Genomic DNA, 14,261 nt, shown 5'->3' with positions numbered 1-14,261 from the left:
ATAGTCATTTTCACACATTTTTGCCTAAAGCTCTAGAGAAAGATGTGGTATACTAACAGATGTCTGCTTAGCTGAAAAGCCTAAAGAAAATGGGAATTTAAATGGCTAGTAGACTTCAGTATGGATTGATTTAGTTGGGAAATATGGAAATAGTTTAGAACCTGGAATTGTAAGACTCCCCATCCTGGACGGGCTGTGAATTTACTATGTAACCACAGTCCAGTTGCAGATACAGCTTATTTGCCCAGTTAAGGAATGGCACATTCTATAGAAGAGAGCTTACCAGTTACCTGAAACCAGGTGCATTTCTGATGACCCAACCCCCTTTTTAGGTTGATTTTAATTTGTGAGTGTCCAAAAAGCTGGAAAGCATAGGCTAAACTTACTTTTAACAGTATGTTGAGTTTTCATATAATAGGCACAATAGGTTTTTATCCTCCAAATAACTTTTCAGGTGAAATACCTCTAAATTTAAATCAGTGTGTCTAGCTGTTAATCTAGAAAATACATTATTTTTCCTGTGCATCTCTGAATTTCCAATTCAGATAGGAAATGCGAATTACTTTCTTCATTAGTACACAGATAACATGAAAAATAATTGAATCTTATGTTGACAGTGCAGGATTGTTATGAACACCTGCTGTTTTGCTGTTAAATTGTATAGATGTGATTTGACCCCTGTACTGTTACTACATTCTATGCTATTTGGGTTTAGGGATTTTTCTTTATGTGTGTTTGCTCTTCATAGTTTCTATTTAACTATCAGGCTGTCACCTGTCACTTCTTGTTAACATCACACTGCTTAACTCCTGCATCCCCCTTCTCACTATCCCTATAATTAGTTGCTTCTAATCTTCTTAGGAAATCAGATTAGTAGCTTGTTAGATTTGTTTCCAAAGGGTAAGTAAAAAGAATGATAGGACTCTTTAAAAAAAACCAACACTGACAGCTCAATAAGCCTTTTTCCTCCTTTCCTTCCTTAGCAAAGATTTCCATATAGATATTGGCAATGAAAGGTGTTCCTTCTCAGCAGTTTTACAGTACACCATTGCATGACGTCTTCCATCAGTTTGGACAAGTTATAATTAGCTTTAAAATATATATGTTCTTTGAGGACAGAAATATAACCACTTTTGTTTTCTTCACCTCTTCCCCGTGCCTTTCTCCCCTATAGTTTTGTGTCTGCCATCTAGTACAGCAGCACGTATCCTAATCGTGGTTTCTCAGGCCACCAGGTTATCTGCCCATACATAAGAATATTTAAAGAATGAAAACTAAATATCTGTATTGGGAATTTTATTTTAGCTTTAAAAGTTAGTTATCTTATGATAAAGTCTTATATTTATCCACATATTTACTGTCTCCACTGCTATTTATTTATGTAAATCCAAGTTTCCAACTGGTATCATTTTCCTTTTGCCTCAAGATCTTCCTGTGACATTTCTTGGAATGCAGTCTGCTGGGTTTTTTGCTGCTGTTGTCTGTATAAGGTTTTATTTTGCCTTTATTCTTAAAAGATATTTTTACTGGATATAGAATTCTAAGGTAATCCTTTCTTTTCACCATTTTCAAGCTATCAGCCCATTGTCTTCCACTTACAAAGTTGCTGGTGAAATCTACTGTCATTTTTGTGTTTGCTCCTCTGTACATAGTGTGTCTTTTTTCCCTCTGGCTACTTTTCACTGGTTTTAAGCAGTTTGATTATGGTGTACCTCAGTGTGCTCTTCTTTGTGTGTCTCTTGCTTGGAGGTTGTTGAGCTTCTTGGATCTGTGGGTTTATAGTTTTAATCAAATTTTGAAAAGTTTTGGTCATCATTTCTTACAATATTTTTCTGTCCCCGCAACTCCCTCCCATCCTGCTGAGAATGCGATTTCATGTGTATTAGACGGCTTGATATTATCCCACAGGTCTCTAAGACTCTATTCCTTTGATTTATTTTTTCAGCATGTTTTGTCTCTGTGTTGTATTTTGGATAAATTCTATTGTTATGTGTTTAAGTTCCCTGATTTTTTTTCCCCTTCTGCAGTGTCTAATCTGCTTTTAATCTCATTCAGTGAAATTTTCATTTCAGATATTATGTTTTCTCAATTTCTAGGAGTTCTATTTGGTCCTTTTAAAATTTTTCCTTTTATTATGTCTATGTGTTCCTTTAATACTGAACATAGTCATAATAGCAGTTTTAATGCTATATTGGTCATTTCTTAGTTGGTAACTATTTTCTGGTTTCTTCCCTCCCCTTCCTGATTATGGGCTATATTTTACTGCTTGTCCGGCTTAGGGATTTTGATTAGATGCTGTATATTGTGAATGTTACATTGTTGAGTACATGGATGTTGCTATATTCCTTTAAAGAATGTCATGCTTTGTTTTGGCAAAGCAATTAAGTTACTTGCAGATCTAATTCTCTTGATGTCTGTTTTCTGAAGAACCAGTCTTACAGGGTTCTTATAGGACAGGTTTAGGGTAACCTTCATTCAGGAAATATTTCAACCTTACTACTAAGACTTCTCTGAGGTCTCCATTGAATGCCTCAGGTGAGTCACCAAGAGGTTGGTTGGAGCTCAAACATCTCTCTCCTTTGTGCAAACTTCAGGAATTGTTCAGTGCTTACACCTCCCTGGTCATTTTTTGCTCTGATTTGTGAAAGTTCACTTAAACACGCATCAGCTCAAACATCTCTCTCCTTTGTGCAAACTTCAGGAATTGTTCAGTGCTTACACCTCCCTGTTCATTTTTTGCTCTGATTTGTGAAAGTTCACTTAAACACGCATGGTCTAGAACTTAGCACATTTCTGGAGCTCTCTTTCTATGTAGCTTCTTTTTTGCTAGAACTCTGTAATTTCTAGTCACCTCGGCCTTCCTAAATGTTCTTAATTTTCTTAACTTAGCAAGGTTGCCAAGTTTAATTTGGGATCCCTTTCTCTGTACTTGGTAGCCGAGAAATCATCTCCAGGCAGAAAGTTGGGGTGATTGTATAGCTCACCTTGTTTGTTTCACTTCTTTCAAGGATCACATTTCTGTACTGCCTGTTGTTCAGTGTCTGAAAGGAGTTTTATATATTTTGTCTAATTTTCTGGCTATCTACTGCAAGAGGTTAAGTCTGGTTTTTACTATTCCATCATTGCTGCAAGCAGAAATCCCAGGAATTCCATTGAAATTGGTCCATTGGAAATAATTCTCAGTAACTGAATACAGTTCTAAATGGCATGCCTGTATATGTTAGAAGACTAAACTAAACATAATTTACATAGATTTTTGAGTGAAGCCTAATAGTGTCCTCATCTCCCCCATTCATTTTTTACCTTTCCCACAGACTGAAACTGCCTGCTGTAAGCAGAATAATGATTGCAATTATTCTACATGGTCAAATAATGACAGTGGTTCAGATGCTCTTGGAACTCCCCAGAGAACAGATAGGCTGAGAGATCAGTCCTTGTGCTGTTCATTAGACTTAAATTTTACTCTTGGGAAAGGCCTTATGAATGTACTCTGCAGTTTATGAATGAACTTCTGAATCCACATGGGGGGGGGGTATGTGCTAACAGAACACTGCATGTATGAATCAATAAGAAATTGATGTGTGGATTGAAAGAACCATCTTGAAACAGCACGGCATGATAAGACAACCTAAGAAATTTAAAGGCATGTTGAAAGAAGCTAATTTGCATAAGGTTATGGATTTGTAAGAATGGATGTGCCTCTCCCCCAATGTTGAATAAACCAAGCCATGTTATTTGAAGTGGATTATTGGTGAGTTTAACGTCAGGGTTGTAGGTAAACACAAGACTTAGCTGTTGATAGCTTACCTAAGAATTAGATCAAAGAAAACAGCGTGTTTTTTAGTTAATAATTATTTACTTCAGACCTGTTGGTCAAGATCTATTGCCCTTTTTCAGAAATCATGAATATTGCCAACTACAGATATTAGTTTTCTTTTTTGTTCTTAATTACTCTAAATTCTTTGTTTAGCTTCCTGAATGACTCACACTTGCTACATAAAAGCCTGTGGTACTTGGTTCGTAGTACCATGATAACTTTAATTTTGTATTATTAAAAGGTCGTTTATAAATACATTGATTTTTAATTTTAAATGCAACTTGAGGAATACTGATTGGATCCACTGCTGTTTAGAAAACTTTAAAGTTAATGAACTTATGAAAAATATGTTCAACTTCACTAAAATAAAAGTGCAACATACCAGAAGAAGCAATTTTTCACTTATCAAATTGGTTAAAGTTTAAAAATGATAGTATTCAATGTTGGCAAGGATGTGGCAAGATGGGCACTTCTTAGAACATTCAGGAAAAATGTGCATTTATATGACCTTTCTGAAGTTAAGTTTGGCCGTATATGTCAAGCACTTTTACACTCTTTGACCTGGTAATATTGCTTCTAGGGATTTCTTCCTTAAAATTGTTTGAAATTCAAACCCAAAATGCGTGTAGGAGGGTGTTGTTGGCAATATTATTTCTAATGGTAATGTATTAGAAACGCCCCACATGTCTATACAGTGTTTTAGTTGTGGCATTTTCCAGTTACAAAGTATGATATGACCATTAAAATGGGGTTTATGGGGCCGGCCCCGTGGCTCACTCGGGAGAGTGCGGCGCTTGCAGCGCGGCAGCGCTCCCACCGCGGGTTCAGATCCCATAGAGGGATGGCCGCTGCGCTCACTGGCTGAGCAGCGGTGCTGGGCGACACCAAGCCAAGGGTTGTGATCCCTTACCGGTCACAAAAAAGGAAAAAAAGAAAAAAGGCAATAAAGAAGTGAAACATTTAAAAAAAAATTTGTTTTTAAATAAAATAAAATGGGGTTTATGAAAAAAATGTTATCACAAAGGGAAAATAGACATATTTGAAGTAAGCATTATTCCAAAATGATAAGTAGTCTCATTTCAGCTATTATTTAAAAATGCATGAAAGAATGCTAAGAAGTATTCTAGAATGTTAAAGTGATTGTTTTTAGGTGGTAGTTTTATGAGAGATTTTTAAAATATTTTATCTGTATACCAAAATTTGTGTGGGAGGGCATTCTAGATATGTGAAAGCAAGCATGATCTTCATAGCTGCATTCTGGACTTACTGAAAGTTTTCCAGGCCCTGGACAGGCACCTCATATTCCAAAAGAGTAGGCAAGCAATTCGTCTCTAAGACTAGTTGTTGTTTTATGTTCAGGTGAAAAAAAGTATTTTTTTTTAAATGATTTCTATGTTTACTGTTCAGATAAAAATTTTGATGATGAAGATTCTGTGGATGGTAATAGACCTTCCTCTGCCAGTTCTACATCATCCAAGGCCCCACCAAGCTCACGGAGAAACGTTGGAATGGGGACTACCCGCCGGCTTGGGTCATCTTCTCTTGGATCAAAGTCTTCAGGTGAGACCAGGCAAACCCTGTGTGGTGTTCTGGGGTTAGCTGTGCTAACCTTTAAAACCAGAGGTACATGGTGCTTACCTCAGACGTTATGTGGTCCCGCATGCAGCACTTTTCTGCTTGCTGTTTTTTGATGGAATTAGCACTGTGCTGTCAGTGCTGATAAACTGGTAGGATGTAAGTTTGAGTTGCTGTGTTGGCATTTGCCATGTCCTGGTAAGGCAGGGCCTGTGGGAGAATTAAGCCAACACAGAGGAAAACATAGCTCAATAACAGCGACAGCACACACTGATGGCATTGTTTGGTTATCTGTATCCAGCAATGTCTGAAACCACCATGGGGCTTTTTACACAGAGGAAAACATAGCTCAATAACAGCGACAGCACACACTGATGGCATTGTTTGGTTATAAAAAAGCCAATTTCTAGTTATCAAGCCTGAGAATATCCAGAAGTCAGATCTGCCTTCTGTCTTTAAAATACATTTTGTTCTAAGACCACAGTGGTGTGTTGGACTTGCAGAGGGAGAGAACAGATAGAACTAAGGTTGCTGGGGAGAGAAGGTTGGGTGGGGACACAAGGAATGGTTGCAATTTGAGGTGGTTGGCACACTGATAGTATTGATCCGATCATAACATCTTGTGCACAAGAGCTGATGGTCAGCTTGGATGTGTAATCAATAAAAATAAATAAATAAAGGGCCGGCCCGGTGGCGCACGCCGAGGGTTCGGATCCCATGTACAGACCGGCCGCTCACTGGCTGAGCGAGGTGCGGGCGCAACGCCAAGGGTTGCGATCCCATTGCTGGTCCCGGTCCAGTATGGGCGCGACACTGAGGGTTGCGATCCGTTGCCGGTCACGAAAAAAGACAGGGAAAAAATAATAAATAAATAAATAAATGAATGAATAAATAAATGAATGAATGAATAAATAAATAAATAAATAAATAAAATAAATAAATAATACTTTGTTCTTACAGGTAGCATTGTTTCTTGTGAGACCAATATGGATGTTGAATTTTAAAAATGGTAGGAGATTCACTCACTGAGGCTTTGAAAATTTATTTGCAAAGATTTCTTTTGAAAATTTCTTCTTTCCTACACCCCAACCTGGACAGTTTGACTGTTATACACAACTCTTATTTTACTGTCAAATTTTAAATTTACATACAAACTTCTTACTTTTTACCTCTAAAAAAGTGTGTAGTTGATGCTTTCAGAACCATGTTCACTGTTAACACTGGGTGTTTTTTTTATTTATTTATTTATTTTTCGTTAAATTTTTATTTTGTCAATATACAATGTATATGATTACTATGGCCCATCACCGACACCTCCCTCCCTCCTCCCTCTCTCCCCTCCCCCCCAAGAATGACCTTTCCGTTTGCTTGTTGTAATAACTTCAAAAAAGTATAGTTGTTATATCTTCTTCCCCCCCCAACACTGGGTTTTTGAGCTGGTGGTGGGGTATGAGTGGTGGGAATCCTGTGAGACAAAAAAGCCACAGCTGAATGGGCTAAGTAAAAGCTGTGCTAAGGATTAGCATTAGAATGCTGTCTCCTGGTGGTCTTTCCTGAATTCTGGACTGGCCCTAGAATGTGGGTATCTTAACTGGATCAGCTGGTACCACGCTGACTCCTCTCCCCCAGCGTCTCTGCTAGAAGAGCTGTACCCACAGTTGAGAATGAGGTTCACATCAGGGACGGGGAGGAGAAGCATTGCTTTATTTCTTAGGTTAGTTGTCATTCTTCTGAGTTCTTTCTAATCTTTTTTCAGTGCATTTTTTAAAAATTTATTTTTTTGTTAATAGGCTTAAATTCACATGACACAAAATTAATCATCTTAAAGGAAACATTTTCAGTGTTTCATCTACCTTGATCGACCTTGTAACATGAATCAGTACTTTGTTCCTTTCAATGGCTGACTAATCTTTCTAATCCTTTCAATTGATCTATTCTTGGATAATATCAGTTCCACAAACAAGGCTGAAAAATGTCTGTGTGATCAGACCACCGCTTTACTTCCCATCCCTTACCTGTACCCCTTCCAGAAGTCCCCACTGGGTATGTTATGTGGCAATATCAGCCCTGTCTTCCCCCGGAGCCCTGTTCTCCTTCTTTTTCCATTTTGTTTAATATCATAGTCATGAATTTCTTGGTTGACTCCTCTTTGTCAGATTCCTTGGGCTCAGGGACCGTTGTGGTCTTTGAGTCCTCTACAATATGTGGGTACGTGGTACGGTACCTTATGCAGAGGAGGTGCTCAGGACCTACCTGCTCAGTGGACTCCAATCCTTATGCTAAAACAGACACAGAGCACCACATCTCAGTAGTACATCTTCCATTTATAGTTAGCTTGTCAATGCAGTGTGACTAATCTTGAGAGAGTGATGATACACTTTTACTGATACCTGGATTAGTCTTTAAAGCCCTTTTATGTTTAGGTAGTCCAGCAGGACCCCAAACACCAGATACATATCTGGTAAAAAGCTCTTAGAACAGCAGTCAGACTAATCAATGTAACTCATTAACGGTGGTTACAAAGATGACCGTAGACAGCAATTTTGAAAATGTTATTGTGGAAAAAAAAATCTGATAAAGTGTTACCTGATTTTCATATGTGAAGTGGAATTCGTATTAGTGAAAAGAAATAACTTTCTCCCCATGAGAGCAATTAACTTTTAAGTACACAAAGCATCTTAAAACAACCTTTTTTTTTTTTGCGGCTGGTAAGTACAAGGTCTTAGAACAACTTTGTGGGGAAACTTGCAACTGATGCTTAAATGGAAAATTGACATAGTTATCATGAGTTCAAGGGAATGGAAATGTTTTGAGAATAATATAAAGTTAAAATGAAACTTAAATTTTTTAGAACTTATTTGAATATTTTACAAATTTGTTATGTTGGAGTCTCAATTAAACATAATCTAATTTATACCCTGAAGAATTAAATTTTCTGTTATATCTGCTCGTTAGGAATCTTTTAAAAGATTCATGTTACAAATTTGTTATGTTGGAGTCTCAATTAAACATAATCTAATTTATACCCTGAAGAATTACATTTTCTGTTATATCTGCTCGTTAGGAATCTTTTAAAAGATTCATGTATCAATACAATATAAATTATCTAAATCTTTCGAAACCCAGATTTTCCCTGCTTAAACAAGTAGTCTAAGTGACCTTAAGCTAATGTATATAGCATTGTTAGAAGTACATCTTCATCTTGAATTAAGTCAGTAAAGTTTGCCAATTCCATGACACTTAAATTTATATGAAGCCTTTTAAAAAATAGTTCTAAGTCTTCCAAAATGTAATTTTGATTGTGTATATTCAGACTTCTCCAATGTATGTTTTATACATTGTTGCACATTGTTTACATTTTAAAAATTAACCTTTTTTACAGCTGCAAAAGAAGGAGCTGGCGCTGTTGATGAGGAGGACTTTATTAAAGCGTTTGATGATGTCCCTGTAGTACAGGTGAGTGAGGATATTTGAGTATGATTCAAAACAAGGGTAGACTTATTCTTCACATTGCTATATGCAGAGTTCTTTACTAGGTCAGGTAACTTTAACTATCAAGACTACAGGAGATCTGAGATACAGACTAGAAAATGTTGGACCCTTTCATAGCTGTAATGAAGAGCCAAAATCAAGGCCCAAGATTATCTTTCAGTAAGAACAGGAGAGAGGTTGATTGCTTTAGTATTGAGTTGGCGGGTCAGGTCACATAAAAGAGAAAGAATAGATGATTGGGTTAAATCGGAGAATAAAGAAAGGAATTCAGGGATTTTTCTTAGAAAAAATTTGTAAATTTGAAGGATTTTGGTGTCTGAAAAGCTATAGAGAATGGTTTAATAAAAGCTTAGATTATACCATCTTTGATGCTTCACTTAAGTACCTAACAGATAAAGCAAAGATTATTTATAAAAGTTGGGATACAGTCACACATTTCTGACTGCTTCATGCCTCAGTATCTCCTGTTGTTGATTGGGCTAACCCTTTTTCTCAGCCTACATTGACTGCTGTGCTTGGGATTCCCACAGCATTTATTGTCTGTTACAACTCTCCTTGCCACCTCGGTTGCCATATGTATATAGATATGTGACAAGCATCTGGAGCTTGGGTTCATCCTTAAGTACTTGGCCTTCCCAACACGCATCATTCTTGGTTGATTATACCTTACTTGTCTTTATAAGCAAGATGTAGGGATAAATGAAGTAGATTTTAAAGTATTTAAAATTACAGGTATAATGTGATCTTATAAATAATACTGAAGAGTAATAAGTGACGTATGCATCACTCACTGTTTCCTGGTAGGCTTCTTTCTCTTCCTTTGTACATGAAAGCATCCGTTAAGTTTATAGTAAAACCATTCACACATAGCAGCAAATCTAGGGGTACACATTCAAACTCATTCTCAGACGAACCTTTCTAGATATTTTCCCATAAGTACTTCTTAAAAATGAAGTCATTTTATTTATTTTATAAATGTTCTTGACTGCATGTGATTAAGAAATAATCTTTGTTTATTGTGCAGATGTTCTTATATTAATTGTAAATTAATTTTGCTTGCAGATTTATTCCAGCCGAGACCTTGAGGAATCCATAAACAAAATTAGGGAAATATTATCTGATGACAAGCATGATTGGGAGCAGAGAGTAAATGCTGTAAGCCATTGACTTCATGTGACTATATTTTCATTAGACTTATTTAAGTATTCCTAATACTTATGAAATTGGAGGATAGCTCTAATGAATTTTAAAGAGTACATACTTTAAATATAAATTAACTAACTATATTTACACTTTACCTTTATTTCTATTTCTATTTTTAAAACACACCAACTTACATTTTTGTATATCTTGTATTCTTTTAAAAAAGACCTAACTGGAATGTCTGGTGACGGCCTCCACTCTCGCTTAGTAAAGATATAATTCTGTAATTGTTTGCCAGTAAAATGGCTTTTTAGTGTCATTTTCAAAGTCTGTTCATAAATATTCTTTTCTTTCTACATATCACTTGCTAGAAAATTGTGTCTCCTCTATTTTTAAAAGTAGATATAGTCAGTAGGCTGAACATTAAAGTGAGGGTCTGTTTTATCTGTGGAAAGCTTATTTACATTGGTTGGCCCAAAAGAAGAGAGGTGGTAAAATTGCTATTATTGTTATTCTGTTTCAAATTCAGGGCTGACCAGTTAGCTCAGTTGGTTAGAGTGCAGTGTTGTAACACCCAGGTCACAGGTTCAGATCCCCGTACCAGCCAGCCGTAAAAAAAAAAAAAAAAAGAAATCAAACCAAACTTGCCAGTTAATAATGATGCAGTGGAAGATAGATAATATAGAAACACTCTAGGAATGCTTCTTCCTTTGATTCATTAAATAAATAGAAGTTGGAGTGGTGTTTGGGGAAAGGTAAGCTTAGGGCCAAAAAAAAAAAAAAAAAAAAAAAAAAAGAAATCAAACCAAACTTGCCAGTTAATAATGATGCAGTGGAAGATAGATAATATAGAAACACTCTAGGAATGCTTCTTCCTTTGATTCATTAAATAAATAGAAGTTGGAGTGGTGTTTGGGGAAAGGTAAGCTTAGGGCCAGATTTTTACAAGCCAAAATGAAGGTTTTTAGTTATTTATAATTAGTACCATAGAATCTATAAATACACTAAGATTTTCCAATTTTTAAAAACACGTTTTGTTGAAATTGCAATATTTTTATCACAAATACTGCATTTTAAAAATTATTCGGTCTTGTGATATACAGTGTGTTAGCTAGTATTTAAGTGGCTGAATTCTCTTGGGAAAAATTTTTTTAATGTTGATCTTTTTTATATTTGATGGCTTCTCTTATATATTCTGTGTTAAGAATTGTTTTGTATATCTCTGGATTTTCTCTATCCCTTTAGCTAAAAAAGATTAGATCTTTACTTTTGGCCGGTGCTGCTGAGTATGATAACTTCTTTCAACATTTGCGTCTTTTGGATGGAGCTTTTAAACTCTCTGCTAAGGATCTGCGGTCTCAGGTGGTGCGGGAGGCTTGCATCACGTTGGGGTAAGGACTGCAATGCTCTGCATTCTCATTCACCACAAAGTAGTCTCACCATAGAGTTTCAGAGATGGCTAGTTGAACATGACAGCTGGGTCTCTTTATCATATCTTCTGACTAGTCTCCGAGACCCATTCCAGTTAACTCTTCTGTCAGTACTTATATAATACGTGTTTCCTGCCAGTTATGTAAAGTGTGACAGAGTTTAAATTTTATTTATAGCTCTGAGTCCTCTATTTTAAACTTGAAGCAGTTATTAATAATACAGAAAATTGAAATGTTATAAAATTCTGTTTCTCAAATATTTCATTTATTTTCGCTGACAGGATATAGTATGATTGTCAGGATGTTTGTTTGTTTCTGAGTTAAAGTCATGTACTGCCATAAAATTTTATCCAGCTAAACCTGTATCAGAGATCAAAGCTAAAACTTTGTGGTAGAGTGTATTTCAGAATATCAAAGCAGCAGAGCTGTAATGTGGCATTTGCAACTGTTTATAGAGTTTTGGGTGCAGTTAGATATTGAAGCCTGAATATTTTATGTTAAACATGAAAGAGCAAAAGAAAAAAGGGGCGATAGAGCTTTTTCATATTTATGTTTTATTATTATATGAGAATTTGTTTTTTGCTATTTTAAGGCTAATTAGTTAGAAATGGTTAAGAAAGAACTCTTGGGCTAATGTCTATTTGCCAAATTCTTTACCTACACACTGGAAATTTTTTAAAGTTTCAAGTATCTTACTTATACCCTCACCCTTTATCCCTAGAACACTTTAAATTGAAGCCTTTAAAAGGTTAAGCAGTTTATATGCTTGGCTGTTTGTAAGAAATATAACTAAAGTCCAGTATTCATTTCTTATTATAGGCATCTGTCATCAGTTCTGGGGAATAAGTTTGACCATGGAGCTGAAGCCATTATGCCAACTATCTTTAATTTAATTCCAAACAGTGCCAAAATTATGGCCACGTCTGGTGTTGTAGCTGTTAGGTTAATCATTCGGGTAAGTATGTGGAAGGGCCATACATAAAATAAGCAATTAGTAAATATTGATGGCTGATAAGAAATATTAGAGGCTTTTTTTATTACACTGATTATATATAGTTGGAATCATGTTCTTAATCATCTTTTTTCCCCATTTAATTCTAGCATATGAGCTTCTTACAATTTTTTGTATGAATTGTGGGTATGGCATATAATTACTGAAGTACTGATCATTGACTTACCATTGGTTTTAAATATTTGAACATCTGCATCTGCTTTTGAGTTTGTATTGTGTTCTTGTCTCTCAGATGTTACTCGTATTCTTCCCTCCTTAATCCTAGTCCTTCCATTTAAGGTACTTGTGCTTGTGGTTTTGCTATTCATCCTAAACTTGTATTTAATTAACTGCACATAAGCACAGAAACAAAATGTTCTCTTCAGTTAAGATTTCTTTGAATGTATTTATTTAAATTTAAATAATTATCCAAATAATTTATGCACAAGTTTTCATTAAAACCAAATAGTTCACAAAGGCTTAAAATAAGAGTTTTCCACAGTACCTCCTTTCCACCTTCAAGTTCTTTTTTCCCCAGAGGCAACTATTGAAACTTTGGAGCTTGATAATTTTGACTAAAATCTATCCAGAATATTCTTTTTTTTTTTTTCCTTAATTTTATTTTGTCAATATACAATGAGGTTGATTATTGTGGCCCATTACCAAAACCCGCCTCCCTCCTCCCTCTCCTCCTTCCCACCCAACAGTGTCCTTTCTGTTTGCTTGTTGTATCAACTTCAAGGAGTTGTAGTTGTTAAGTCTTCTTCCCCACCCCCCTGGTTTTTTTGTGTGTGCGTGTGAATTTATTTTTTTTTTTTTAGCTCCCACCAATAAGTGAGAACATGTGGTATTTCTCTTTCTGTGCCTGACTTGTTTCACTTAATATAATTCTCTCAAGGTCCATCCATGTTGTTGCAAATGGCAGTATTTCATTCGTTTTTATAGCTGAGTAGTATTCCATTGTGTAGATATACCACAATTTCCGTATCCACTCATCCGATGATGGACATTTGGGCTGATTCCAGCTCTTGGCTATTGTGAAGAGTGCTGCAATGAACATTGGGAAACAAGTATACCTTCGACTTGATGATTTCCATTCCTTTGGATATATTCCCAGCAGTGAAATAGCTGGGTCATATGGTAGATCAATCTGCAACTGTTTGAGGAACCTCCAAACCATTTTCCATAGGGGTTGCACCATTATGCATTCCCACCAACAATGTAAGAGAGTTCCTTTTTCTCCGCAACCACACCAGCATTTATCTTTCAGCATCTTTTGGATTTTGGCCATCCTAACTGGGGTGAGATGGTATCTCAGTGTGGTTTTGATTTGCATTTCCCGGATGCTGAGTGATGTTGAGCATTTTTTCATATGACTGTTGGCCATTTGCATATCTTCTTTAGAGAAATGCTTACTTAGCTCTTTTGCCCATTTTTTAATTGGGTTGCTTGTTTTTTTCTTGTAAAGTTGTTTGAGTTCTTTATATATTCTGGATATTAGTCCTTTGTCAGACATGTATTTTGCAAATATTTTCTCCCACTCTGTTGGCTGTCTTTTAGCTCTGTTAATTGTTTCTTTTGCTGTGCAGAAACTTTTCAGTTTGATATAGTCCCATTTGTTTATTTTTCCTTTGGTTGCCCATGCTTTTGGGGTCATATTCATGAAGTAGCTCTTTAGTTTGATATAATCCCATTTGTTTATTTTTCCTTTGGTTGTCCTTGCTTTTGGTGTCTTATTCATGAAGTCTGTGTCCAGACCAATTTCCTGAAGTGTCTCTCCTATGTTTTCTTTAAGAAGTTTTATTGTTTCAGG

The 14,261-nt window shown here is 36.0% G+C and overlaps 1 protein-coding gene across 19 annotated transcripts in view; it reads left to right on the top strand.

The window, feature by feature from the left end:
* CLASP1 (cytoplasmic linker associated protein 1) overlaps positions 1 to 14,261 on the top strand; it is a 142,347-nt gene that overhangs the window by 21,441 nt on the left and 106,645 nt on the right. For all 19 annotated transcript variants that reach the window (XM_008579299.1, XM_008579295.1, XM_008579298.1 and 16 more), the window contains exons 2-6: positions 5,225 to 5,377; positions 8,775 to 8,848; positions 9,947 to 10,039; positions 11,273 to 11,418; positions 12,277 to 12,412. In XM_008579299.1, coding sequence (XP_008577521.1) covers positions 5,225 to 5,377; positions 8,775 to 8,848; positions 9,947 to 10,039; positions 11,273 to 11,418; positions 12,277 to 12,412 — 602 coding nt within the window. The remainder of the gene's footprint in view (positions 1 to 5,224; positions 5,378 to 8,774; positions 8,849 to 9,946; positions 10,040 to 11,272; positions 11,419 to 12,276; positions 12,413 to 14,261) is intronic.

This window comes from Galeopterus variegatus, unplaced genomic scaffold, assembly GCF_000696425.1.
Source record: "Galeopterus variegatus unplaced genomic scaffold, G_variegatus-3.0.2 Scaffold1851, whole genome shotgun sequence".
NCBI lineage: Eukaryota > Metazoa > Chordata > Mammalia > Dermoptera > Cynocephalidae > Galeopterus > Galeopterus variegatus.
Note: the sequence above shows the minus strand (reverse complement) of the source record. Positions and strands in the feature narration are given on the sequence as shown.